The following is a 27052-nucleotide window of genomic DNA, read 5'->3' on the forward strand; positions in this document are numbered from 1 at the left end:
ACACATGTGTAATAAAGAGTAATAGGTGAATACTGCCACAGACAAACTGCTCACAACTCAAGGGCTTAGGAACTGTGGGGGTGGGGGGAGGAGTGAAGAGCAACGATTTCAATAAATAAAAGTAAAATGAAAATTTAAGTAAATAATAATTATTTTAATAAAACTGACAGTATGATCAGCTCAGATAAGTTAGAGCTGTATGCTTGGTGAATGCATGAGGCACCTAGAGCCATGGACCTGGAGTCAAGAAGACCTGAATTCAAATACAGCCTCAGACACTTACTAGCTGTGGGACCCTGGGCAAGTCACTTAACCTCTGTTTGCCTTAATCCATCAGAGAAGAAAATGGCAAGCCAATTCCAGTACCTTTTCCATGGACAGCCCCATGGACAGGTACGGTCCCCAGGGTCAAAAAGAATCAGGTATGAATGAACAAATATGAATACAGAAAAATACCAGTACTGACGATCTTGTGCTACAATAACAGGAGTTTCTTTTATTCAGTTTTTTTTTTAAGCCATGAGCAGTTTTGTGTATGCTAGCCTTCAAGGATTCTTCACACCAAAGGAGACCAGCATGCCCCTTTCATTAGACCTTCACACACACTTGTGCAGCTCAGTCAGAGACCACTCCACTTTTCCAGCTGTGCTCTCCAAAAGGGAATCCATTATAGCATTAAGACAACAGGTATAGCAGTACAAGAAAAGGGGTTATCTTTTTTTTTAATTCTAGTGGCTACCACTCTGTCTGGTTCAATGATTCTATTTGTTGCAAACATGCGTGGGCACACCTCCAACTCTGGCTGCTCCACTGCAGTCTTTGTTCTGTACCCACAATGTCATCTTGACAAAGTAGTATGATAGTAGGTAAACAGTCTTTCCTGTTTCATCCGTGAGGCCTTTGTTCTCTTTGACATGGTGTGTACTTGTCTTATCCTAGGTACTTGTGGCCAAATACATTGACAAAATACTGAATACTAAAGATCTGATTCCTATATAGTTATACCTTTAGATGGTGCCTTGAAGATGGACCTCTACAGAGACTAGTTTAGTCATTTACTAAACAAAAGGATTGAATATAGAGGAGAAAGAGATCCACACAAAGCACACACACACACACACACAGAGAGGGGAAACTGTACTGCCCTCCAGGGGACCGTATACATTGAGGAGTCTGCACAAGGTGAAGAAGACAAAGTAGAGCATTCCTGGACAAAGGGGAAGATGGAACGGGAAGGGAAGAATCAGAGAACTAGTATTTATTAAGCAACATTTATGTGTCAGGCACTGTGTTAAGTGATTTACAAATATTATCTCATTGAATCCTCAGAACAATCCTGTAAGGTAGGTGCTATTTTTATCCTCATTTTACAATTTAGGAAACTGAGTCAGATACAGGTTAGGTGACTTGACCAGTCCCCATAACTAGTTAATGTCAAGCTGGATTTGAACTCAGGTCTTCCTGGCTCTAGGCCTTGCACCCTTGCCACTTAGCTATCCCGCTGTAAATTCTGCATCTTTTACAAAGATAAAACATTTTCCCCTGCTTTGCTGGGTTTGAGGAAAGAATCAAAGAGTAATTTGTCCTGGTCTTCCCCCCTTTTTTTGTTCTGCCAAGGAGCAGCAAGGAGGGAGGACCACAATATGGAGAAATAAAACAAGTCTCATCCTTCACTAAAGAGAATTAATTCTCTCAGTTCTTCATAGGCTTGGATGGAAGTTCTTTGCATTTTTGTCTAGAGGGATAAAGCTCATGCTAGTTTTGTTAGTCTGAGGCCTTCTTTAAGAGCTGAGGATACTTTATCTTTTTTTTGTAAAGATCTCCAAACGAAAGCCAAATTCTGATGTTCTCAGAGGAAACTCCTGGGCAGGGGCATGAGCTAGAGATTTCCTGAGAGTAATCCCCTGTTAATCCAGAACTTCGGTTCTTGGCAAAGAATTGCACATTTTTTTTTGAGGTGAAGGAACACTTTCCTATTTAACTATCATAATTTTTGTGGCTGTCCCTTGAAGGGAGTAAGAAAGATTCTTGGCTCTGGAGTTAGAATGCCTGAGTTCACATCCTTTCTACCTATGTAGCCCTGGACCACCCAAATTTCAGCATTTGTAAAACAAGTGGGTTGGATTAGGTGACCCTGGGGTTCCTTTCACATTCTAGATGTAGGATTCTTTGATAAATCACTTAACTAAGTGATATAACTGAGTAATATTAACTAAGTGATTACATAGGGATGTAGGCAGAACTAAAAGCCTATTTCTTTTATAAATTTTTTTTTTGTTTTAAAAGATACATAGTCATTAGGAGAGTTGCACATTTATGTCTGTAAATGTCCTAGGTCCCTTTTATATAGGTAAATATACACATAGTAGGGGTACATGCTCAAAAGTATTTTATTTCTAGGGGTTCACAATCAAAAGAGCTGAAAGAGCCTTTTAGCTGAGGAAAGGGCAGAAAATATGGAACACTGAATCTCTACACGTTTATTAGAGGTCACATCTATTTAAATTTGTTCAGCACCGACCTATGTTCCTTCTCTATAAAAAAGGCAAAACAAGTCTGAAATAACTCATGAGTTTTTTTTTTCCATAAGTTGTCGTAGACTATTTGCAAAAATCTACTAAGAACAAAGAAATAGGAAAAGGTCCTTTATGTACAGCAATATTTACAGCAGTTCTTTTGCGGTGGCAAAAAAAAAACCCCAAGACAACCAACAACTAGAAACTAAGGAGACGCCCATCATCTGAAGGATGGCTAAATACGCTGTAATATAGGAATGTGATGGAGTGCTATTGTGCTTAAAGAAATGAGGAACAGATGATTTCATCAACAAGACTTATATGAACAGACGCAAAATGAAGGAAGCAAATCAGCGCAGCAATCTGACTCTGCCATCAATATTATAAAAATGAGCACTTTTGAGGACTATTGTAAAACTGATAAAGAATGAAATGAGCAGAACCAGGAGAATACTTTATACAGAAACAAACAACACTAAAAAGGAACAACTCTGAAATCTAGAAAAAAACTATCACTGATAGAATGACTATCCATGATCCCTGAGGACTGAAAATGAAACATGCTATCCATTATAGAGACATGAGAGAAAAATGAGACATACGTATACACACATATTGTTAGCAATCATGAAGGGAATTCGTTTTGCTTCACTGTATATGTTATAAGAAATTTGCTTTTCTTGTTTTTTCCTAATGAGATGGGAGTGGGAGAGAGAGTAAACAGATTTCTGTTCATTGGAAAAATAGAGATGGTAGGGAGGGTCCTATGATGTAAAATGCTGCAGAGACTTTCAGATGAGCTCACTGTTATTAACTCAACTGTTTTATTCGTTACAAAATACCTCTTACAAAGTGGGGATGTTTATAAACGAATGCAAAGCGAAAACAAAACATGTTAATACAACTTTTAAAAAAATCTACTCTGGAGATTTCCCACTCTGCTGATGGGATGTCTCTGCCTCTGAAGCATCACTTCCTGAATGTAATTCAACATTCACTAAATGCCTACAATGTGCTGGCATCAAGATTATGCCTTTTAGTCCCGCAGTTTAAATGTGTGTTTACTTCAAAATTAGTTTAAAGGCAAGTGCTATGTACTTATTTCAGCAGTTCTGCTTTGAATGGGTAAGGGTTTTACCCTGAATAACTTGCCTTCCTTTCTTCAGTTTTAACTAACTGAAGCACCAGACAACCGTGACTAGGGAAGGCTAATGGAATATTTTAATATCCCTTCGTACAATCACACCAGAAGGGCTCCTTAAGGGGCATTATGAGAAGGAAGCTTGGCAGAGTGGAAAGAAGACTAGATTTGGAGTCAGAGACTCTGAGTTCTAATTCCTTCAAGGCTCATTGGTAAATTGTCTTGGCAGATGGGCTAAACTCTGTGGAGGGTCATGGACACGCCTCCAACTTGTCAGTGAATGAGTTAGGGGGATATCTACTCCAAGCACAGAAGACTTCTCCCAGAAGAATAGGCGAATGAGAACAATTTGTTCCAGTGGCTATGAAACTGAAGCAGGTGCTGGGGAGCATTTAGAGCTTGGTCAGACATCCACTGCATCTTGGGTCAATCGTCTTGACTTTTGTCCTGCCCCTGGACTTCAGTGACTCTGGGAAAGAAGTAAGGCTGTTGACTCTGCCTCACTTAAATCCAATTCACACACAAGTCAAGAAGACATCATGGTGATAGCATTGATCCTCTTTGAAAAGGAAGGACAAATAACAATGTGTTGGGTACTGTGCTAGGTACTGTACAAAGAAAAAGCATAACAGTCCCTCCCTGGAAAGAGTTTATAATTGGGGAGTGGAGGGTGGGGACTGGAGACCCCATAAGTAAATACAACGTGTATACAACATAACAAGAAGTAATTTCAAGGAGAGGGTACTAAGAATTAGGAATAAAAGGAAAGCCTTCAAATAGGAGAAGGCATTTAATTATCCTGAGGAAGCTGGGCATGCTACCAGGTGTAGGTGGAGAAGGAGGATGATCCCAGGATGAGACACACTGAAAACGGCCTAGAGGCAGGTAGTATTACATGTATGAAGAAAAACCAGCAGACTAGTTCACCTCAAACACATGGAGGTAAGTGAAGGGTATAACATGAAGGAAGGCCAGAAAAAGAAAACTGTGAGGCAGATTGTGGAAATTCTTACAGGACAATCTGAGGATTTTGCATTAGGGGCAATAAAGGTTTTTTTAGGGGGAGAGGGAAAAGGATGTGATAGGGTCACATCTGTACTTTAGGAATATCAATTTGTCAGTGGTGAAATGGATTGGAGACAAGGAGATAGGGAGACCAATTCCTGAACTAAATAATTTCTTTTTCAAAACTCCAATGCATGAGCATTCCTAGCTCCTAATATAATTAATTGACCATATTAGTCATATCAGTCATGCAGTTCTAGAGTTCCTATGTACACACACGCTTCATAAAGAATTATGGGTGATTCTTTTGTTTACACAGCTGGAAGTGTAGTATAAGGAGAGGCACTGCCTAGAAAATTGGAAGATTGGAAGTCCGGACATCTGAGTTCTAGTTTTGGCCCTGCTCCTTTGCGTTACATGACCATGAACAACACTTAACTTATTCTGAACCAGAGTATTTTCATCTGTAAAATGAGAGTGTTAGATTCTGATGTCTAAGTTACTGTCCATTTCTGGAATTCCCCAGTTCTGGCACAGGCTTCTTCTGTTTAAGGGGGCTTTCCTTTGTAATTTGCTCAAGATCATAGATACCTCAGTAAGAATGAACCAATCTGGACTCAAGGTGACTCATGCCATTCTAACCATTCTATTCAGTGATCAAACTACCAAAAAATAATATAGAAGGCCAGTAGAAGGAGCACTGGTTTTGGAATCAGAGGACCTGTATTCAGATCCAGCCTATGTCACTAACAACCTCTATTTTCAAGTCCTATCTTCTCTAATCCTCAAGTCACCTTATCTGTTAAATAAGGGGCTTAGACAAAATAATCTCAAAGGTCCCTTCTTCTTCCAAATCTATAACCCTACCATCACTATTATTGCTTGGACCAGACTACATAAACAGATAGTTCTTTTAAAACTCCAAGTAATTCTATCAATAAGTCCCAAGCACCCAACGGGCAATTAGTTCATATTTTCTTTTACCAGTAATAAGAAAGCATTTAGCACTGACAAAAGTTTGAGGTGGGGAGACTGAGTAGAAGACATCTGAATAAAAACAAGTTTTGACACATAAAAACCATCACGGAAAAATAACAAGAAAAATACCCTAAGACAAGAAGTAAATCTTTTGCCAACCGAGAGGCATTTATTATCAGTGCGTATAGAATCACAGCTTTAATCTCCAGAGTTCCTATTATTATTATTATTACAGCCATAAGGAAATCAAGTTTTCTACATCAAAGAAGGCTTGTTAATCCCTCTGAAACTCAGCAGACTGGAAGCCTTGAGCTTACAAATTATGTGACCATAGTAAATGCCTCAACACTGTGAAGTGTGGAACAAGTCTGCTACTGCTGGAGAATGCCAACATGAGTCATGTCATATAAGGAGACACCAGTCTATCAGATTTAGAAACTTATTCTTATCATAGGCTGTAAAAACTGCCATCTTCGTGATAAAACAGTTTAGGAAACTTTGAAGTCACATATATGAGCCAAAGAAGAAGAAAGAAAAAGAAGAGAAGAAATATTAAGAAGACTTTAAAATAAAATCTTTCATATCCTTTCCATTTGTATCTATTTGAACATTAATGTCATCTAACCTATGCAGTCTATATCTTTGTACATAACCATTGAGGGAATTTGTTTTGCTTGATTATGTGTATAAAAAATTTGTTTTTCTCCCCCAAGGAGGGGGTCAAAGTAGGAAGGAGAGAAAATAGATTTCTGTTCATTAAAAAAAAGAGGGGTAAGTACACATACATGCACTATAAATGTAAAATATTTTATGCACTTTAAGACAAGGTCATTGTATTATATATTTTATTTAACTGTTTTATTTTGTTATAAGATAGCTCTCACAAAGTAGAAGTTATCTGTAAATGCATGTAATAGAAAAACACAACCAATTAATACAATTTTTACAAAAAATCTGAAGGTTTTTCACTCTGTTGATGGGATCTCTCTGACTCTGAAGCACCATTTTCTAAATTCAATTCAACATTTATTCAACATCTACAACGTACCAGTCACTGAAAAAAATAGGTACTGTACAAAGACACGCACAAAACAATCCCTGCCCTCAAAGAGTTTATATTTGCTAGACATAGCAGAGAAGTACCAAGCTGTTCCACAATCAATAATTACTGACACACATTTCTACAGTATTTTAAGGTTTCTAAAGCACCTTCCTCACCAAAAACAAAACAAACTAAGCCCCAAATCTTTTAACCAGACACGGCAAATATTTTCCCCATTTGACAAACAGGGAAAATTAATCTCACAGAGGTTAAGTGACTGCATGGCTGGGATGGAAAGGAGGGTGAAGAGTAGAAAATATGAATAATCCTACCTCCCCAGAATTTTCAGAACCAAAGATTCTTCTGGAATCAGTCCAAAAGTTTCAACCACTGACAGAGAACACACTTGCACAGAAAAGATGCAGATAGTGCTAGAGTGAAGCCACACTCCAGGCTGGGTAAGTGACAAGAGTTGAGACAGAATAACCATCTATTTCCTTGCATTCTATTTGGACCCTTCAGTTTTAGGCAATATATCATGCAAGGACAGTCAAGTTTTTTAAAATGCCAACAATCCACCTACCTCTAGTCTTCAGGGAGTTAAGTAAATGTTCTACTCTCTGCTGCACAAAATAAAACAAGTATTAATTGCTTAAGAGAGAATCTGCTTTCTTGGCAGCTAGCACATGACATTTTTCTGGAAGATTATTCCATATATGTAGTCACCTGTAGCAAAGAAAACTGTTCAATCTCTCTGATTACACATGGCCATACACTACTAACCCATGATTAAATTTAAGTTATTTGCATTTTTCTGAATGTTGTCAAAGTGCAGTATGAACAATACCCCAAAAGATGGTCGAATAACTAAGCTCAGGGGGCGAGGGTGGGGGCAGGGCACTCATGGTGTTTGTGAACTCCATGGGACAGAAAGATTCTTAATTATCAAATCAACAAGGCAGTTACTGTTGTTGCTTTTGTGGTTGTTGTTGAGTTATGTCCAACTCTTCATGACCTCATGGACCATAATGTCCATGGGATTTTCTTGGCAAGGATACTGGAGTGGTTTGCCACTTCCGTCTCCAGTGGACTGAAGAAAGTGGAGGTTAAGTGACTTGCCCAGGGTAAAATAGCTATTAAGTGTCTGAGGCCACATTTGAACTCAGATCTTCCTGACTCTAGGCCCAAAGATCTATCCACTGAGCCACTTAGCTGCTCCTTCAACAAGTACAACCCAACTAAATGTACCATTTAATTTCCTGAGCACTAACTAACCCTTAGCAAGGTTTCCTTAGAGCTTTTTATATGCTAAGAAAGTCTATTAATGGAAAGAATTAATTGAGGGTAAATAAGTTTCCAATTGGGTGGGGAAGCAGGCAGATAGGGATTTATAAAACATTAAATCTGAGTAGTTTCTAAGCTAATTCTACATAATTTATTTTTATCAAATGTAACTTGAATAGAACCTCTATCTAACAATATGCATCATGGACCACTTTGGCAGTCTGATAAGCTTAAGAGGACCACTATTCAGGATAATGTTTTTAAATGCATAAAGTAAAATACATAGGATTGCAATAGAAATAACAGACATTGAAATATCATTATCAAAATCTTTTTAAAAACAGTTCCCAGATCCCAGGTTAAGCACCCTTACATAAAACATATGCCCTGCATTGCACAGGAAGGAGTCTTAAGAATATATAATATTTTCATATTGGTATATCTCATCTTGGTCAGAAAAGGAGAGTCTCCTGGAAATTCCAGTAGTAAATAGAGACTGGACAGATTAGAAGTGGTGCGACTTGAGAACAGACATACATATTTCTAGTGTTCCCCTATGTTATCTTTCTTTGCCCTTGAGAGCCACCAGCTGCTATAGTTCGAGTCTCTGCCTCTAACGTACACATTCAGTGCCTCTAGGGAAAACAGGTCAAACAAAAGGAATTCCAAACTGTCAGCTACATTGAAGCCCACAGTAATAGTAAGTCAGGTTTGGGAAACCAACCTCTCTCTTCCTTCACTGCTCTTGTCTTCCTTTCCTGTTCAGACTCCAAAGTCTAGAGCTACAAATCCACATGCACAGCCTCCTCACCTTACTGCCTTCTCCACTTCAGAGACTTTCCCAGAAATCTGAGAGTACAAGAAATGTTTAAAGAAAAAGCAGTCAGAGCTCTGTGGAGGAACATTTAACCAGTTTCTTTTCACCTTCACTATGTTTAGTAAACTAGATGACCACAAAATGGTAAATATAGAGCCCACTTAGTGCACAACTCAGATATCATACTCCCTCTTTGGATAATTAATATAGTGACACACTGCCTTTTTGTAGGTTGAAAGAAGGTTGCATATAAAGGCAGTGTGGGCTGTTTATACTACTATTGTGTTCCAGACATCATAAGCAAATTATACTTGTGTGGCAGTAAGAAACTGCCATGGAATCATTCAACAGTTAGATTTCAAGAGGCTATTTGAAAGAATAACCATAAACTATTATACCTAAATTTTTGCAGACTATCAAACCTATCAGAAGTAATTCCACTAAACATGATCTCTAAGAGGTACTACCTCTTAAGTACTTTGGTCTGGCTATGGTACAAGGCATGCTTTAAATACTAAAAACAAACACAATAAGAGAATGCAAAACAATTTATATGACTTCAGGATGAAACAATTTAATACTCTATTCAAAATATTCTATTCAGTTGTCACTTAGCAATGTCCTATATCTAATATTAATGAACCCAAAGAAACAGTGCTAAGGCTGATTCATGTTTTCACATTTTAATGGCCCACCACAGGACTTCTTTTAGACCAAGCCAGATTTCTCTCAAAACCTAGGTCCGTGGCTAATTTGCTTAGTTAACTTAATAAACAACTTCTCATCTATGTTACAGGCAATAAACAAAATACAGCATTATACTGAGTTCCTAGGAAATCTAAAAGTGACTAGAATGCAAATATTAGGCAAATAGGAAACAAATCAACTGGTTTAAAGATTCACCTACTCAATGGCAATATTTCCTTAAATAAAATAGAGTAGAAATAAAGTATACTTATTTCTGTATCTTGAATTATGTTCTCTCTTATTCATTAAATATGCTTTAGTTGTAATCAGAAGCACTACCTCACACTGTCTAGGCATTTTATAGATTGCCTCATTCATAAATTGTATTTATATAATACTATGTATGACTCTTAAAACTTTTTCCTTCAATGATTTTTCTTTATGCACCCATCAGTAACGTTTACAAAGACCTTCTGTGGGCATCATTGGTCTATCAAAAAACTGAAAACCCCAAGAATACTATCCTTACGATTTTCACACAATGAAGCATTTCATAATGAGGAACACAATGTTCTAAAAGCTAACAAAGAAGAGATGCCGTACCTTTTCTTTTTAAAAGAGGGAGGGAAAATAGCACTTAAGAGAAATCTTTCAGAACACAAAGTTCTAGCAAGACTTAAGTTGTGGGTTTAACTCTTCGTTGTTCAATTATTTTATTCATATCAGACTCTTCAAGACCCCATTTGGGCTTTTCTTGGCAAAGATACTGGAGTGGTTTGCCATTGCCTTCTCCAGCTCATTTTACAAATGAGGAAACTGAGGCAAACAGGATTAAGTGACTAGCCCAGGGTCACACAGCTATAATAAGTGTCTGAGGTCAGATTTGAACTCAGGAAGATGAGTCTTCCTGACTCCAGACCTGAACTATTGTCCAATTATAGCTTTGCCCAAAGAAACACACTGCTCTATAGCTATAAAAGAGTCATATCTACAATTTGCTATTTCACCAATACGTAACACCAATCATGAAGAAGACTGGAAAAGAGAATGTGTGTGGTTCAGACCAAGCTTATCTTCACTATTTGAAAAAGAATTCAAAGTCTATGCTTACCAGCAGTCATTACTAACCATCCTGGCATATTTTCATAGGGAATAAGGATGAACTAGATCTAAGATTTCTTGTTATAGAGAGCAATAGAGGTAAGGATCCTTTCTTTACAAATGCAAGTCTGTGCTCTCTCTCTCTCTCCCCCCCCCCCCCTCTTTCTCTCTCTCCCAAAAAATTATAGTCTTGGAGAGCTGGCCACAGTACTGAAAAGCTAAACAATTTGCTAATGGTTACACAATCAGACTGTCCAAAGCTAGACTTGAATCTAGTTCTGTTTGGCTTTAAGGTCAGCTTTCTATGCCCTGACATTCCTAACTTACAGGTCTTAGGATTTCTTGTTTAAAGATTAACCAGAATAAAATTACCATGAACATGCCCACCAAATTACCGAATATTGATTTCTAATGAGCACTCAACTTGAAAGACTACATAACCTATATCAACCTATCTATCTTGCTGTTGTTATCTTCAGTTGCATCTAACTTTTCATGATCCCTTTTGGAGTTTTCTTGGAAAAGATGCTAAAGTGTTTTGCCATTTCCTTCTCCAGCTCATTTTACAAATGAGGAATTCAGGCAAACAGGGTGAAGTGACACGTCCAGGATAACACAGCTATTAAATTCCTAAGGTTAGACGTGAACTCAGGAAGATGAGTCTTCCTGACGCCAAATCCAGAACTCAATTTAGCTGCCATGGAGAGAAAGGAAGAGGGGAAGATAGACAGAGAGACAGAAACACAGACAGACACAGAAAGGTTTCTTTCCAGCAGATAGAAAATGTATGCAATCAGCTTTCACTAACTGGAAAATAAAAACAAAATAAAAGTTTTGGTAAACTAATAAATGAAATATCCATGGTTTCTAAAGGGTAGATTAAGGATGTTTGGCGATACAGTCCTAACCTCAAAAGTGCCACAGCAGGTCCTCCTAGCAAGTCATTCTTTAGTGTCTCTGTCCATTATGAACAATGGGCTGGACAAACCAATGGTCTGGATTGGTGTGGTCATTCTTAGATTTTAAAGATTTTGTCCTTTATCTCACGTAGAAAGAACACAGCACTGTATAACTATCAGCTATGATCATTATCTTCACTTATAACTGCTCATCGGTACAAATGAAGGAATTGGATTAGATAAGGTCCTGTCTCACTCTAAACTCTATTACACAGTGATAACTGTCTCCTCTAGTCACTAGGAGGACACCAATGGAGTGTTCCTTAAGTGGTACCTTAGAAGACTTTTCAAAAAAGATTTTATTCAAAGATTATAAGTCAGATACCAATACAACCAACTAAGCTTCAGATGCTTACATTCAATTACTTCATTTCAATTTTTAAGATGATATAACCATTTAAAAAAATCATTTTACCTATGTCCCTAATCAGGATTCAATTGTCATTCACTTTTCCTCTTCTATGGAGATAATTCATATATTCTGTATTCTTCTCATTCTTATTTAGCCTTCCATTAGTTCACACAATTCTTTCCAGCTTTCTTAGTATCCCATTGGATGGAGTTTCAATAGTCTGTTACCATCATTCTAAAGCAGGGGTTCTTAACCTGGGAATGATGGACCTCTAAGGAATCTATGAATAAATTGTAGGGAGTCCATGAACTTGGATGTGAAAAAACTAAATCTTTATTTTCGTTAACCTTTTGCTTACTTGGTAATCCTTTCTATGTTATGCATTTAAAAACATTCTGAGAAAGGCGCCATAGGCTTCACTAGACATTCAAAAGGGTCTATGATGAAAAACCATCTAAGAACCCTCATTCTAAAACAACCAGAGTTTCATGTGATGGGGTTGGGAGGCAACGGGAATTGAAGACATGCTGAATCTCTCACACAATGTGGAATTTCCCCAAAACATGGTTTAAGGAGAATAGTTCTTCTCTCATCATGCCAACCTATGAATCCTCATATGAGTACCAAAATACAAAAAAACATACAAGATCACTAGGAAGTAGCCCCACATCTTTTGTATGTGGATGATATATTATGCACATTAGAAAAAAATACCAAATAAATAATAAGTGCATTCATCATTCTAATAATCAAATGATCTTCCGGCCACTCCTTTGCCCAACAGATCTTCTAACCTACAAGTTTTATCTGGCAAACCATTGCCTTCAGGGCTCATCAGGCCACTAATGGCAGAATTAAGATTTCTGAAGACTTTAATACCATACATTCCTAAACTTACCATTCACTGCCATTCCTTTCCACCAGGAATATGTAGGACAAACGATTAAGGAAAATTAATTGTGAAAAGAGCTGCATTTTCCAGGTCTTGTGCCTCAAAAAAATCTGAAAAATATTACTGTAGATTTATTAAGCACCTGCATGTGCTAGGAATAAGTAATAATGCAAAGCCCACAAAATCCCTGCTTTCGGAAAGCTTATCATCTCAAGGATAAGTACCGAGAAATCAGGGAAAGCATCCAAGTTGAGCCTTAGAAAAGAAGGGAAGGTGGAGATCCATTCCAAGCATGAAGGAAAGTCTAAAGCATATAAAGTTTGGAAAACAAGTAGTCCAATCTGTCTGGAACATAAGACCATGTCAAGGCAATGAGCATGAAATAAATGATCCAGGAAAAGGCAAGTTGGAGTTAGATTGTGAAAGACTTTCAAGTGTGAAGCCAAGAAGTTTATATTTATCCCCAAGGCAATAGGGAGCCATGATGAGTTTTAAAGCAGGGGAATGATGTAATCTGACCTGTTCCTAGAAAAATTACTTCAGCAATTTTAAGACTGGAGGCTTATAATAGGAAGATATTAGAACAGTTGGGTATTTATTACACCAGCCCTGACAAAAGTTGATGAGAGACTAAGTTGATGGTTGCTTGCCTGAGTTGGAAAAGGAAACAGACATGATAAGGGCTGTGGAGTTAGAACTGATGAGATTCAACACCTGATTCAATGGTGGATTGTGGGTAGGGTGAGAGAAACAGAAGTTAAGAATCACTTCAAGGTTTCTGGTTTGCAAGTACATGAACACTATAAATCATTCTACATTTAGAAGGATAAAACTACACAGAGAAATGGGCTAAGGAAGTCTGTAATACAAAACACCAGAATTTTTTTTAAATTAGGCAACCATGAATAATCCAAAGGTAATGTTGTTGGCTTTAGACATTTACTAGCTGTGTGACCCTAGTTAAGTCTGTTCACCCTAATTGTCTCAGTTTCCTAATCTGTAAAATGAGTTGGAGAAGGAAATAGCAAACCACTCCAGCATCTTTGTCAAGAAAAGCCCAAATAAGGTTACAAAGACTGGATGCAACTGAAAAATGACTGAACAACCGCAAGAACAAGAAAAAGTTGCTCTGTGGCTCCCAGGAATCTTTCTATTTGAACTTGACCCCAGAGCTGCAGAGCAAAGGAGTTAAACACATGGCCTGAAATACTTTTTCCAGCGCACCCTGGATTAAAATGTAATTGGGAAATATTTAACAAAATAAACAAAAATACAGTAAAACATAGATAATGTTAATATGTGGTTTTCTAAATTAATATGCCTTCCTTGGGGAGGCTCATGTAGAGCTTAGGGGCCCATGCCTATTTAAGCTTGACATCACAGATGTAGAGATCAGTTTGGCCAAGGAGTCACACCAGGAGAGAGGAAAGGCCATTTTCCAGTGACTCAGACCCCTTCCCTGAGGTAAAGAAGACCTCAGAAGAGGGGTACTTCCATAATTAGATCCTGGGGGTTCATCACAAGCTTACGGAAGTACAATTTTGTTGTTATTCAGTCATTTTCAGTCATATCTAACTCTTCATGACCCCATTTGAGGTTTTCTTGACAAAGATACTGGAGGTGTTTCCCATTTCCTTCTGCAGCTCATTTGACAGATGAGAAAACTGAGGTAAAGAAGTGAGGTGACTTACCGAGGGTCACACAGTTAACAAGTAGCTGAGGGTGGATTTGAATTCAGGAAGGTGAGTCATCCTGACTCTAGGTCTGGCGTTATCCACTGAGCCACAGAGCTTCCCATAAAGATGCAAAGGCAGCAGTAATAAAGTTCCACTACCACCACTTCACAGTCACCATCACCATGACCATCATGAATACTGACACCTAAATCAAAGCTCCTTTAATCTCAACCTAGTTACAACTATTAGTACTTTTATACTCACATAACTGCACCACATAACGGGTCAAAATGTAAGTAGTTGTTTGGTCCTGGGCAACTAGTCAAAATTCTCTGGGCCACAGTTTCCTGAGGGGATTGGATTACATAATTTCTAAAGTCCCTTTTAGCTCTAAAATTCTGTGAGACCATGATTCCTTACAGAGACACAACAATGAGGCACTGGGCTTACTGGCAACTGGACTTCGTGCTCACAGCTTCCAGCCATGAAAGGCTCCTCCCACGTGACTAAATGGCTTGAAACTGGCAGCTGGTGCAGCTATTTTTAAATGTGAAAATGAATCCCCCTCATTCCAATCAACCAAAGGCTGGTTACTGAGATTTGAAATGAGGAACATAGCCAGATATTCAAAATGAAAGACGCAGACAATGCTACCTCCTTAACTAAGGACAAAGCAGTTTGGCATGTCAATATATCTATGTGGCCAACTGAGGGGTCACAACAATCAATAGATTTCCTTCAAAGTTGTGTTTTCAGCCTTGTTCACATGTTATGCTACCCTCCATGAGAATTTAAGGATCAGTAAGATTTCAGGAGTTAAAACCTACCTTCTTTCTGCTTGGAGTTTCTACTAGATGGTACGGTTAAATATTAAATAAGAAAGAAATCTAGTGCCTAAGCAAAGGCTTTGTGGAAACAGATGTAGCTCCCTCTACTAATTCATGGGGTCCATAGCAGCAAAATATGCACATGTTTTAGTACATTCATTTTAAATTATACAATGAGACAATACAGACGTATGCATTTGAAAAAAGAATATAGATTTAGAGCTAGAAGAGATTTTCACAGGTCATCTAATCCAACTCCCTCATTTTACAGAAGATGAACGTGAGGCCCATATAACTGATTTACCCTATAGAATTTGAAGCCAGTGTTCTCTTCAAACCTGTGTACTGTGCACTGTATCTCACTACTAAACTATTCCTAGCCATATGTTTTGTGGAAGCAACAACAAAAATAACCAGAAACAAAGGAGCTACCCTTGACTGGGGAACAGCTAAACAAGACGTGGCATATGTATATGCACACAGTAATAGATGACAAATCTGAAGAATTCAGAAAAACACAGGAAAATTTCTATGAACTGATGCAGAGTAAAGAGGAGCCAAAAGAAATATGATGACTGTAATCATCCAAATGAAAAGGCAATGACCCTGGGTGCAGAAAATAGAGCATGAAATGCACTTTTCCTCAGCAGGAAAAAAAGAGGATGGGGAGTGCAGAAGTGTAGCCCCACTCAGCATATGGCTCACAAGGGTTGATTCCAGGGTAGACTTGAAGATGGGATGTACTACAATTATCACATCTCCAGGGCATGGCTTAGGAGGAACTGGGAAGGCTTCATGAGATTTTTAATTGAGAGAGAAGGGCCCTGAATAATGTTCTGGTTATAATAGAATCTTTACTGTCACCATGAAAATAAAAAAGTCTTCTCAGTCTACTGTTGACTATATGATTCTCTGATTTTCATGATCTCCCATAGCATTTAATATTTAGCCTAAATGTTTGGTACCTTCTATCATTCTCTTTAATACACATCTTCTCAATTAGAATAAAAACTCCTCAAGGACAGGGATTATTTTATAACAATATTTTGGTACAGCTCAATTGTGCCTTGCTCAGTGCTAAACACACAAGCTATTTACTGAGGGAACCACAATATATTCTAGCCAATTTCCATTTTAAAAGCATATGGTTAAGGGGAGGGAAGGCAAAAACAAATATATAAAATGTATTTTGGCAACAAAAAGCTCATGTAAGTTGAAATATGCAGTTATTCAGGTACAAAGACTCCTTCCATAAAGATTACATTATTTGTATTCTTGGACAAACAAAGGAAGTGCCAGAAATTGTGAAGTTAAAAGTCTAAAATCTGTGTGGGAGGTTTATTTTTAATTATTTTATTTTTATTCTGAACTTAAATACCAAATAAAATGGGAATTCCTACACACACAGTATGGTGTATATATGGTATAATGCAAATAATATGTGAGAGAATGTACATAATTGTTTTATATAAAGAAATGAGAGATACAGAGACAGACAGAGAGACAGAGAGACAAAGAGACAAAGAGAGACAGAGAAAGAGACAGGAGAGAGGGGGGGGGAGGGAGAGGGAGAGGGAGAGGGAGAGAGGGAGAGAGGGAGAGAGAGAGAGGGAGAGAGGGAGAGGGAGAGGGAGAGAGAGAGAGAGAGAGAGAGAGAGAGAGAGAGAGAGAGAGAGAGAGAGAGACAGAGAGAGAGAGAATGTACTTAGTTGTTTGCATGTTGTCTCTTCTATTATAATGTGAACTCCTTGAGAGCAGGGGCTAGTTTTGATTTTCTTTTATACTCCCAGAGTTTAGCAGAGTTTCACACACACAAAGTAAGCACTTAATAAATGTTTGTTTTTGACTGACTTTCTTTTTTTTGCTACCCTATCCCTATCCTCCCTTTTCACTCCCATCTCAATCAGTGGAAGAAAAAATCCTAATGACAAATATACATTGACAAGCAAATAAATTCCCACACTAGCTGTGTCTTACTCTGCATCTTGAGTCCCTCACCTCTCAGGAGGTACACAGCATGCTTCATCCTGAGTTCTCGGAATCAGTCGGTCTTTCCACTGGCAGAGTTCCTAAATCTTTCAAAGTTGCTTCTCTTTACAATGCTGTTGTAGACACACATCTTGCACTTGGTTCTGTCACTTCACTCTTAAACAATTCATATGAATGTTCCCAGATTTCTTAGAAACCAACCCCTTCAATAATTTCTTACATGATAATATTCTATTACATTTGTATACCAATTTTATTTCAGCCATTCCCCAAAGGATGGGTACCTCTGTTTCTAGTTCTTTGCTATAACACAAAGAATTGCCATAAACATACTTGTACGTAGAAGTCCTTTTCCTCTGCTCTCTTTAGAATATAAGGCCAGTACTACGATCAGCGGGTCAAAGGGCATGCACAATTTAGTGAGTTTGGGGGCATAATTCCAAATTGCTAAAAGTCCAGAGTTAAAAGGGACAAAGTACTTTTAATGATTATGTTTATTTGAGGAAAAAAAGTTTTCAGAATGAAAGTGAAAAATGCTATAGTACTGAGAGTTCCCTATTCTTTTTTGAATAACAGGCTAAAAATGTTTTTCATTACTACAATCTGTGAAAATAAGTCAGAAATGGAGGTGGGGATCAAGAAGTCAACAAGCATTTATTAAGCATTCACTAGGGGAAGAAAAAGGAAGAGGACAAAACAGTATTATCACATCTCTAAAACCAGTTCCCCTATCAGGGCAAAACAAAAGGCTCTTTCCCCAGCAGACGGAAGGTATAATGCCTCTCAATAAAGATGCACTGGAAACAGAAGTAAATAAAAATATGAAACATTAGAGGCACTTCTGGAAACAGATTTAATGCCTCTGTGAAGACACACCCTACATGTGATAGACATTATAAAAGCTAAATGAGAGGTAGTGAGAAGACAGGTAGAAGCCTAAACAGTATGGGAAGCAACAGAGACATACCATTCTCACTGTTGCTAATCACAAGTTCAGTCCTTTCTGGTAATCTTGAAAACCTCACAGCATCGCAAATTTACTTTTCTCAGCCTGAGTACTCCCTGTGTGCTGAGCAATGATTTCTACCCCTTATTTTCTGGCTACTTAACCCCATGTCCCACCTTTCCCATCCCACTCCATAAACCTAAACAATACAACGGTACCTCAGTCAACCCAAAGCAGGCTATCGAATTTTTGTAAATAAATAACTTTATAAGCACTAGGAAAACTCACCTTTTAAAGGAACTTTGCACGGAACTTTTTATTTTTTATAACGCAAAAAGTCTAACATCTGTTTTTAGATTCATTTGGGCCTTTATCATACTAGATTTTCTTAAAATTGGGTACACACACACACACATATATATATATATAAAACGTGTTCAGTCATTTTTAATCATGTCCAACTTTTTGTGACATCATTTGAGTTTTCTAGGCAAAGATACTGGAATGGTTCGCTATTTCCTTCTCCAGCTCCTTTTATAGATGAGGAAACTGAGGCAAACAGGGTGAAGTGACTTGTCCAGGATCACACAGCTAGTAAGTGGTTGAGGTCAGATTTGAACTCAGGAAGATAAGTATTCTCAACTCCAGGCTCAGCACTTTATCCACTGAGTCACCTAGCTGCTCCACATACATATATACACATATATGTATCTTGTACACACAAACAGATAACATACTTCCCCTTTTCACTTACTATACTTACTCTAGTTTAGCCACATAACATTTTTAATCTTGAAATATACTGACGGAACCTATAAATACTGGCCCAGGGTGTTCCATCAATCAACTAGCATTTCTTAAGAGTCTACTCCACGCAGTGCACTGTACTTGGTGCTGGGGAATACCAATACACAAATGAAATAATCCTTCTTCCAAGCAGCCTGCCCCTGGGATAAAGGGGAAAGTCACAGAAGTGTTAGAGCAAAAAAGACAATTAAACCTATTTTCATATCACCTCAAATACTATATTAGTGGTTTTGATATTCATACAATTTCATACTTGATACCTTAAAAGGGAAAAATAATTGTTAGCATTGAAATTCTTACCTAACCCCTCAGCTCATGAATCATATTTTCTCCTCTGTCTTGGGAGAGACCACCCCAAATAACAGTAGTATTATACACTTAGTGTGACAGGATTGATGTAAAGAGAATAATTTAAGACAACAAAGTTCAAAATAGAGGGGAAATCCCAGGACCTAATTCTAAAAACAGTGATCAGCTATCTCACATGAAAGTTATGAGGGCTCCAGCCTCTTTCCTTCTGGTATACGATGTATGTGGTGGGGTAGGGGCTACAGTGCAGAGAAATAAATTACCTCAAAGAAGAGCAGCATGCCACTGACTCTTACAGCAGGAAATTCAAAAATGACCATCAGAAAACATGCGAGCAAGCAAGGAATCCTTGTACCAATGCTCATCAGCCCATGTGTGGTCTCTGGCAGGCAAGCCAGCTCACTGGAGTCAGTAAGCTTGTACTGCCATTCTGACAGGACCTATCCAGGGCAAGGGGAACCTGTGGCCTTGACTGAGGGCACATGTGGCCTTCTAGGTCCTTGGGTGCAGCCTATTGATGAAGTCAAAGTTTTACAGAACAAATCTTTTAATTGAGAGGATTTTTTTTTTGAGAAGTTTGGATTTGGTCAAAGGGCCTATGCTTGAGGACCCAGAGGGCCACATGTGACCTCGAGGCTGTAGGTTCTCTACCCTTGATCTATCCTAATCAGTTTTGGTTTTACCTAATACACATTTGTAACTATCATTCTATCGCTCCAATTCCTTGTAATCTCAACCACCCTAAATACAGTCCCAAATCCAGAATAATGAAAAAAAAAATGTTGTTGTGGGTTTTGTAATGAAGGAAGCTATATAAACTATATTTAAATAATTACTAATATTAATAGGAATTACTATAAATATATCCCAAAAATATGCCTGAAAGTATTACAATTCAATTTTTAAAAATACACAGACAGGGAATAGGTTCTATTTGGGATCTATATACCCCAGAAGCTTGTGTATCATGAAGAAGTCAGCAGAGGTGATAAGTATTCCTAGCACAGAAAGCTTAAAAAGAACAAGGAATAGATTTCCCCATAGTGAATGGGAAGGGCTAAAAAGGAAAGGGGAGGGAAGAGGAAGGAAAAGGAGGAGAGGGGAAGAGAAAGAAGGGAAGGGGAGAAGAAGAGAAAGGAAGGGATGAGTGGTTTTCATGACAGTGCTAGCATTCCCGGTATAAATAGAGGTATCACGTGGTGATAATCAGAGTTCTCTAGGCATTGGGGTATCAGCTTTCATCTAACAATCAAGTTCCCAATGCCTTTCCCCATTCCATAGGAAGCAGTGTGGTACAAAAAAAGCAGCAGGGAAAGGAATCACAAATGGACTTAAAAAAAAAAAAAAAGCCCTTCAGGACCTGGAGGCTTAGAAGAGGCTCCAACTAGAATCTGTCATTTCCACTTGGGTGTTTCAGTGATACAGATCAAAACCCATTCATGCCTGTCCATCCTATGTGATTCTCATCCATGTCCTTACAGAAATGCACCATGGCAAGTTCTACAGTTGGGAAATGGGTGGTGTGAAACACAGTTCCAATGGACCAATGATAAAGAACGTTATGCACCTCTTGACAGAGAGGTGATGGATTCAAGAAGCATAATGAGACAAATATTTTTGGACATGACCCATGGAGGAATTTCTTTTATCTGACTACATATATTTCTTACAAGAGTGTCTTTTTCTATTTTTTTTTCAAGAGAGGGGTTTGGAGAGAAAGTTTCTTAAACATAATTAAATAAAAATAAAAAAATTATTTCTTGAAAAATTATTAGAAATTTCAAAAGCCAACAGGCTATAGTTAAGGTTAGTCTTAAGAAAATGGATTTTGTCAAAAATAAATAGTAGTTTCATGAGAAAAAAAGCTAAAGAATACGTATCAAAAATTTTGTGAACTCAATGCCAAACTGTACTTTAAAAAGTGATGTAACAGAGGGAGGACATATTGCATATTAAGTTTTTTTTAAAGATATATTATCTTTTTTGGAGAATATTTTGCACAGGAGCAACAGGAGAAAATCCTCTAAATAATTATACTGTACCCTTGTCTTCCACATAGTGTTTATCTTACTGAATATTAAATAGGTACAAAAAGGAAAAACATCTTGGCGCACACACACACACACACACGCAACCCAGTATCATCTTCTGATGACATTACCTTTCCACTGCAGATGAAAAGAAGACCTAATTTTTTTGAAGAGTAATTTGTTAACTGAGGCTGTCATGGATTCAACTATCTCCTCTTAAATCATATTATCTAATTTGGTTCCTTTAATTGTGTCAAACAAGCTTACTAGACTCCTTTGTCTCATGCCTTCAACTTTCCCTATTTGTTACTAAAATATCTTCCCGCTCCCAAAGCTAAGCCAGACTTTGAAGGAGCAGTTGAACTCAATGTATTAAGGAAAAGGGCAATGATAGAGAAACTTAAATCATAGAAATTAGCACTAGAAGGGAATCCAGAGAGAAAAACTAGTTTAAATCCCCTTATTTGGCAGACAAGAAATCTGCTCAGAGAGCTTGTGATTTTTCCATAACATTACACAGTAGTAACACAGTCAAGTCTGACTCTAAATCCAATATTATTTTACCATCAGGCTGACCAATAGAAAATCAGTACGTTGTACTAAAAAAAATAAAATAAAGTTGAATGTCACAATTTCTAAGGTACCCATATACTTTTTTTTCTATTATTTTTCAACTCAATCTATCCACAAGTAATTTTCTTAGTGGCAAGAAGCTTTTTAAATAAGAGACACAAAAAGGACAAAGAAATACAGAGGAATTTGATTTTAAAAACAAAAGAAGCCTAGGCTTAAGGTTGTTTTTCATCAGTATTTATCGAGTGCCCACAATGTATTAGTCACTCTTTTTCTAGAACAGCCAGAATAGACCTTGGAGGAGATAATATATTTAAAGTGTATTGTTTTGCTTTCATGCACTGCATACCTCCTATAGGATAAGAGGTAGAGAACAAGAATTGATAAATTTCAGATTGAACTGGTGATGGGTAATAAGCAAAACTTATGGCTGTTAAGTCTATTGGGGAAATGATTCTGGTTTTCTTTGAAATTACTGGCACTACTTTATCACCAGTTAGCTCAAAGAATGTGTGTCTCTTGGCACAGAACACAAATTACTCTATGAGGAACAGAAGGCATAAGGGATAGAAAGCTAGAGCTAGAGCTAGCAACATTTGGACTTAATTTTTTCCTCACACATGAACTATATAACCATGGGCAAATTACTTAACCTCTTTGAGCCTCAGTTTCCTCAGCTGTAAAATGGGAACGACACTACTTGAACCTTTAGTAACTAGTCTCATAAGGTTGTTGGGGAATTCAAATGAGATAAGGCGCATTTTTGCTTCAACTAACCTTAAAGTACTACGCAAATTTCTATTCTTATTAATAAGAATCATTATGATGATGATGATTACCCTGATGCTAAATAAAGTTAAGCAGAGCTAGAACGGGGCATCTCCAAATAACAGATACAACAGGCTCCTGCACACCTTATGCTGTCTGAATTCCATAAATTATAAACCAAAACACAACTTCCAACATCACAACTGGGGAAAAAAATCTTTCTCAATTCTAACTCCAAAACTGTGAATTTTCCTTATGGCAGGAAGCATAAAGAAATGGGAAAGTTGGATTCCGAGTCAGAGTTCATACCCTAGGTCTACCACTTACAAGTGCTGTGACGTTGGGCAGGTCCCTCCACTTCTTGAGTTTCCTCATCTGTAAAACTGGGTCAGTACCATTTGTACTACAGGGTTACAATAGGGATAAAATGAAATCATCTATTGCAATCACCCCTTTAAGTCTTATGGAAATATGAGCTATTATTGTAACAATGCTTATTCTGCAGTGATAGGTCTCTCCCAATTTCAGGGGTCACTCAAATATGCAGAATGCTATTTAATTGTGTTGTTAATATACAAAAATAATTATGGAAAATGTTTGTGCCAGAAATGGAAGAGTCATCTGTTTCATTTTTTTTTTAAAGTAGTCCTTTGGCCACCAGAATACAAAAACAGAAGCACCCCTAGGTTAGCAATACTAAAGGAAGCTTTCTCTGCTCATCCATTGACCCCTTTAGAATTTAAAAGACTACAGGTCTTCAAATACTGAGCTGTTCCTGAACACCTACATATCTTTAAAATCTTTAGCCACCTACACATTTCCAACCCTACTATATCACCCATGCCCATATTAAAATCATATGACATTCCCTGAAAGACATAATAGAGATAAGTTTATTCAACAACTCTCTGCTTTTTAATATCAATCTAGGTATAAAACAAGGAAGACGCATTTGCCAAAAGATATTTGCCACTGTCATGGAAGCTGTCCAGAACAGTCCAAATAAAATAATTCCCTATAGATACTGAGGCTCTCCAGATGCTTCTTTTTGCAGACAATATTATGCTGATTAAATCTAGCCCTGGAACACATAATCACATAGAAGATTTCACCTTAATTATCTACAGAGAAAAAATCCAAGTGAATGAAGAGTATCTACTTGCCCAGAATAGGAGATTGCAATTGGACAGGTGAACCACAGAGTAGATATATCAATCCATCTGTCTTGTACAGACAGTGGCCCCAGAATTGAATAAGAGAAAGAAAGAACGCTAGATTGACTGCCTTTGGAAAATCGTATAGTAGAAAGGTCCACCTTTTTAACATTAATATTCTTCTGGTGATTCTAGGTGGCTAGCAATAATGGAATACCATAGTCACCAAAGATTTAGAGTTGGTGGTCTCCCAAAAGTCACTGGAGAGGCACATAATGAGCATGAGAAGCCTGATGCACATAACTAATGAAGAACGCTGCAGAACAATTAGTGAAACTTCTACCAGAGGGATATATAAATGCAAAAGGTGGTTGAGATAGAAGCGCAGCCAGACTAAGGAATAAGTGTGAAGGATGGAGCCAAGATGGAAGAGTAAATATTGAAACTCATCTGAACGCTCCAGACTAAAGGATAAGTGATGCAAAGTCTGTGTGCTCCTCTGGTAGATTTACAATGTCAAGAGACCTAGAGGAAGGCTCTCAGCACATTGGAGGGAGCTTCTGTAGAAGAATCATAAGAAAACATGGGCAAAACACCCACACGATGAGGAAGATACCATGCATGACATTAAAGGAGCATACTTATCATTAGTATCACAGACCCATCAAAGAAAGGTATACCTGAAAAGGTCTTCCAAACTAGCTATCAGTCCATTTCTCAATTTCTTCATCTTCTGCAACAGATGGTTCAAAAAAAGATAATTATCAAGACAGAATTAACTTCATTGTGGTTTGTTATCTTATGATTATCACAAGCATGGCAAATAAGCCTGATGACCCAACCCTACAATAAAAGATTTCTCTTTGGAAATGTTATGTGCCTGAGGGCATACAATGAAATCAACAACCATCAACTCAGTGTGTGGTACAGTGGACAGAGTATTGAATAAGAGATCAGAGGACTAGTCCGTGTGTGTGTGTGTGTGTGTGTGTGTGTGTGTGTTGCTTATAGAAATCTGGTCTCAATTTCATCATCAAGTAAATGAGAGGTCTGGCTAGAAAACCTCTAATATTCTTCCCAGCTCAAAATCTACATTACTATTATATTACTAGCATAAATTAATCAAACAAACAAGCAGTTTTGACATGCCTGTTTAATACGTACCTATATGATGTAAAGGCAAAGAGTCAGGTGCCTTTGATCGTCTGAAAACAAAGGACAAACAACAACCACCTGTATCATAGATATTATGCCAGGCTGGGGAAACAAAGACAAAATCAAAAAAGCTTTGAGGCAGTGACCTCAAAGAGCTTACTTTCTACTGGGGTGAGAGGAACACCACGTTCACAGATTATTAAGAATAGTAAGAAAGTAAATACAAAGTAATATTAAGAGGGAGGCACTAGCATCTGAGGCGGGTGGGAAAAGATAAGCAAAATTCTCACATAAGAGACTGAGTATGAGCAGAGCTTTGAAAAAAAACAACTAGATATTCGAAAAAGCAAAAATGGAGAGGGAGTGCATTCCTGGCAGTGCAGTGATAGAGTGATAAAAGTTGGAACGTCATGCATGAGCAACAGCAAATTGTCCAGTTCGGCCGGAAATCATGAGTGCATAAAGAGAAATACTGCGTAAGAAATCTGGAAAGGTGGGCTGGAGTCAGATTAGAGACTTGTAATGAAGAAATGAGGAGTCTGCATTGTACCCTAGAGACAACAGGGAACCTCTAGAAATTATTGAGAAGGGAAGTGACTGAGCTTTAGGAATATTTGGCAACTGTGGGGAGAGACGGATTGAAGAGAAGAGTCTAGAGAAAGGGAAGCCAATTAAGAAGCTATTTTAACAATCCAGGAGAGATGTAATAAGGAACAAAACAAAGGCAGTTGCCATGTAAGTGAAGGAAAGCAAACACATGAGAGTGCTGTGGAAATGAAATCAACAAGACTTGGTGACTGACTGAACTGAGGCAAAGAGAAGAGCCAAGCATGAATGACTGGAAAGGTGGTAGTGCCACTCACAGAAATCAAGAAATATGGAATAGGGTAGGTTGGAGGGCAGGAGAAGAGACAGAGTTCTGTTTTGGATGTATTGAGGTTTTCCTGCTGATATCAATGGGACATATAGTTGAAAATATCCTCAAGAGAGAGACTAAGGTCAGATTTATGTATTTCAAAGTCTTTACACAGAACTGACAAAGTCACTGAATGCTTATTAGGAGAACAGAAGAGAGTCCACGATAGAAACTGAGGGTCCACCCCTAATTAGAGGGGCAAGACAAGAAAGTCTGAGGAAGAGGAGAACCAGGAGAAAGCAGCATCAGGAAAACACCAAGAGCTGTGTGTACTTAGGAAAGAAGGGTCAACCATGTTAAATGCTGCAAGAAGATTGATTAACTGAGAAAATCAATGAATGAAGTGTTTTATTAGATAATTGTGAATACATTACTCTTACAACACTCAAATGAAATGCAATATGTCATGTGTAAGAAAGTCCTATTGTAGGGCCCAGGGATGATTTGATCAGTCCAGAAAGACCTGTGATTTAAATCATGAACGTAGGGAATTTCTTGCCCTTGTTTCTACTCCATTTGCAGCTGGTGGGCAATTAATAGTCTGAGAGAATAACCTGAGGCACTGAGAGTATGAGTGACTTACCCAGGGTAACACAGTAAAGCCAGTGTGTACAGGAGGTTAGGACTCAGTCCCCAAGCCTCTTCTCTCATTATTACTTTTCCACTCAATGTCATTTTGCCACATTTTTTAAAATGCTTAAGAAATCAATATCAGAGGGGTCAAACATGTAGCCCACAACACTTGAAGGTGGGGAGGAGGTGGTGCTGAACCAGATTAAAATGTAACATGGACATACTTAAAATAAACAGAAATACAATAAAACATAGACAGTATTACATTTTAAAACTATATCAATCTGTGGCCTATGGGGATTCTTATGTATGATTTAGTAGCCTTCATTCCTATTTGAGTTTGGCACCACTGGTTTAAATTACAACAAGCTTGGTCTTAATTTATTGGAAATCATATTGATTAAAGGAGTTGGTTTCAGAATTAAACAAGAGAAAGAGAGAGCTGTATTGCCTTTGGGAAGTTGCAAGTTCCTTCAAGGAGCCCAAGCTTTTTCTTGAATCAAAGGCCCGTGTTATTCCTATTTTAATTTTAATTATTTTTATATACTGAACTTG

At 37.9% G+C, this 27052-nt stretch overlaps 1 protein-coding gene across 5 annotated transcripts in view; it reads right to left on the reverse strand.

Annotated features, from left to right (window-relative positions):
• Positions 1-27052, reverse strand: part of TBC1D8 (TBC1 domain family member 8) — a 133321-nt gene that overhangs the window by 100870 nt on the left and 5399 nt on the right. The window contains exon 1 of one of the 5 annotated variants that reach the window (XM_072614687.1): positions 17276-17383. The exons of the other annotated variants lie outside the window; for them this stretch is intronic. Coding sequence (XP_072470788.1) covers positions 17276-17303 — 28 coding nt within the window. The 5' untranslated portion in view covers positions 17304-17383. Of the gene's footprint in view, positions 1-17275; positions 17384-27052 lie in introns of those variants that run through there. 5 annotated transcript variants of the gene reach the window in all.

The sequence above is a fragment of the Notamacropus eugenii genome, chromosome 5, assembly GCF_028372415.1.
Source record: "Notamacropus eugenii isolate mMacEug1 chromosome 5, mMacEug1.pri_v2, whole genome shotgun sequence".
In the NCBI taxonomy this organism is placed as follows: Eukaryota; Metazoa; Chordata; class Mammalia; order Diprotodontia; family Macropodidae; genus Notamacropus; species Notamacropus eugenii.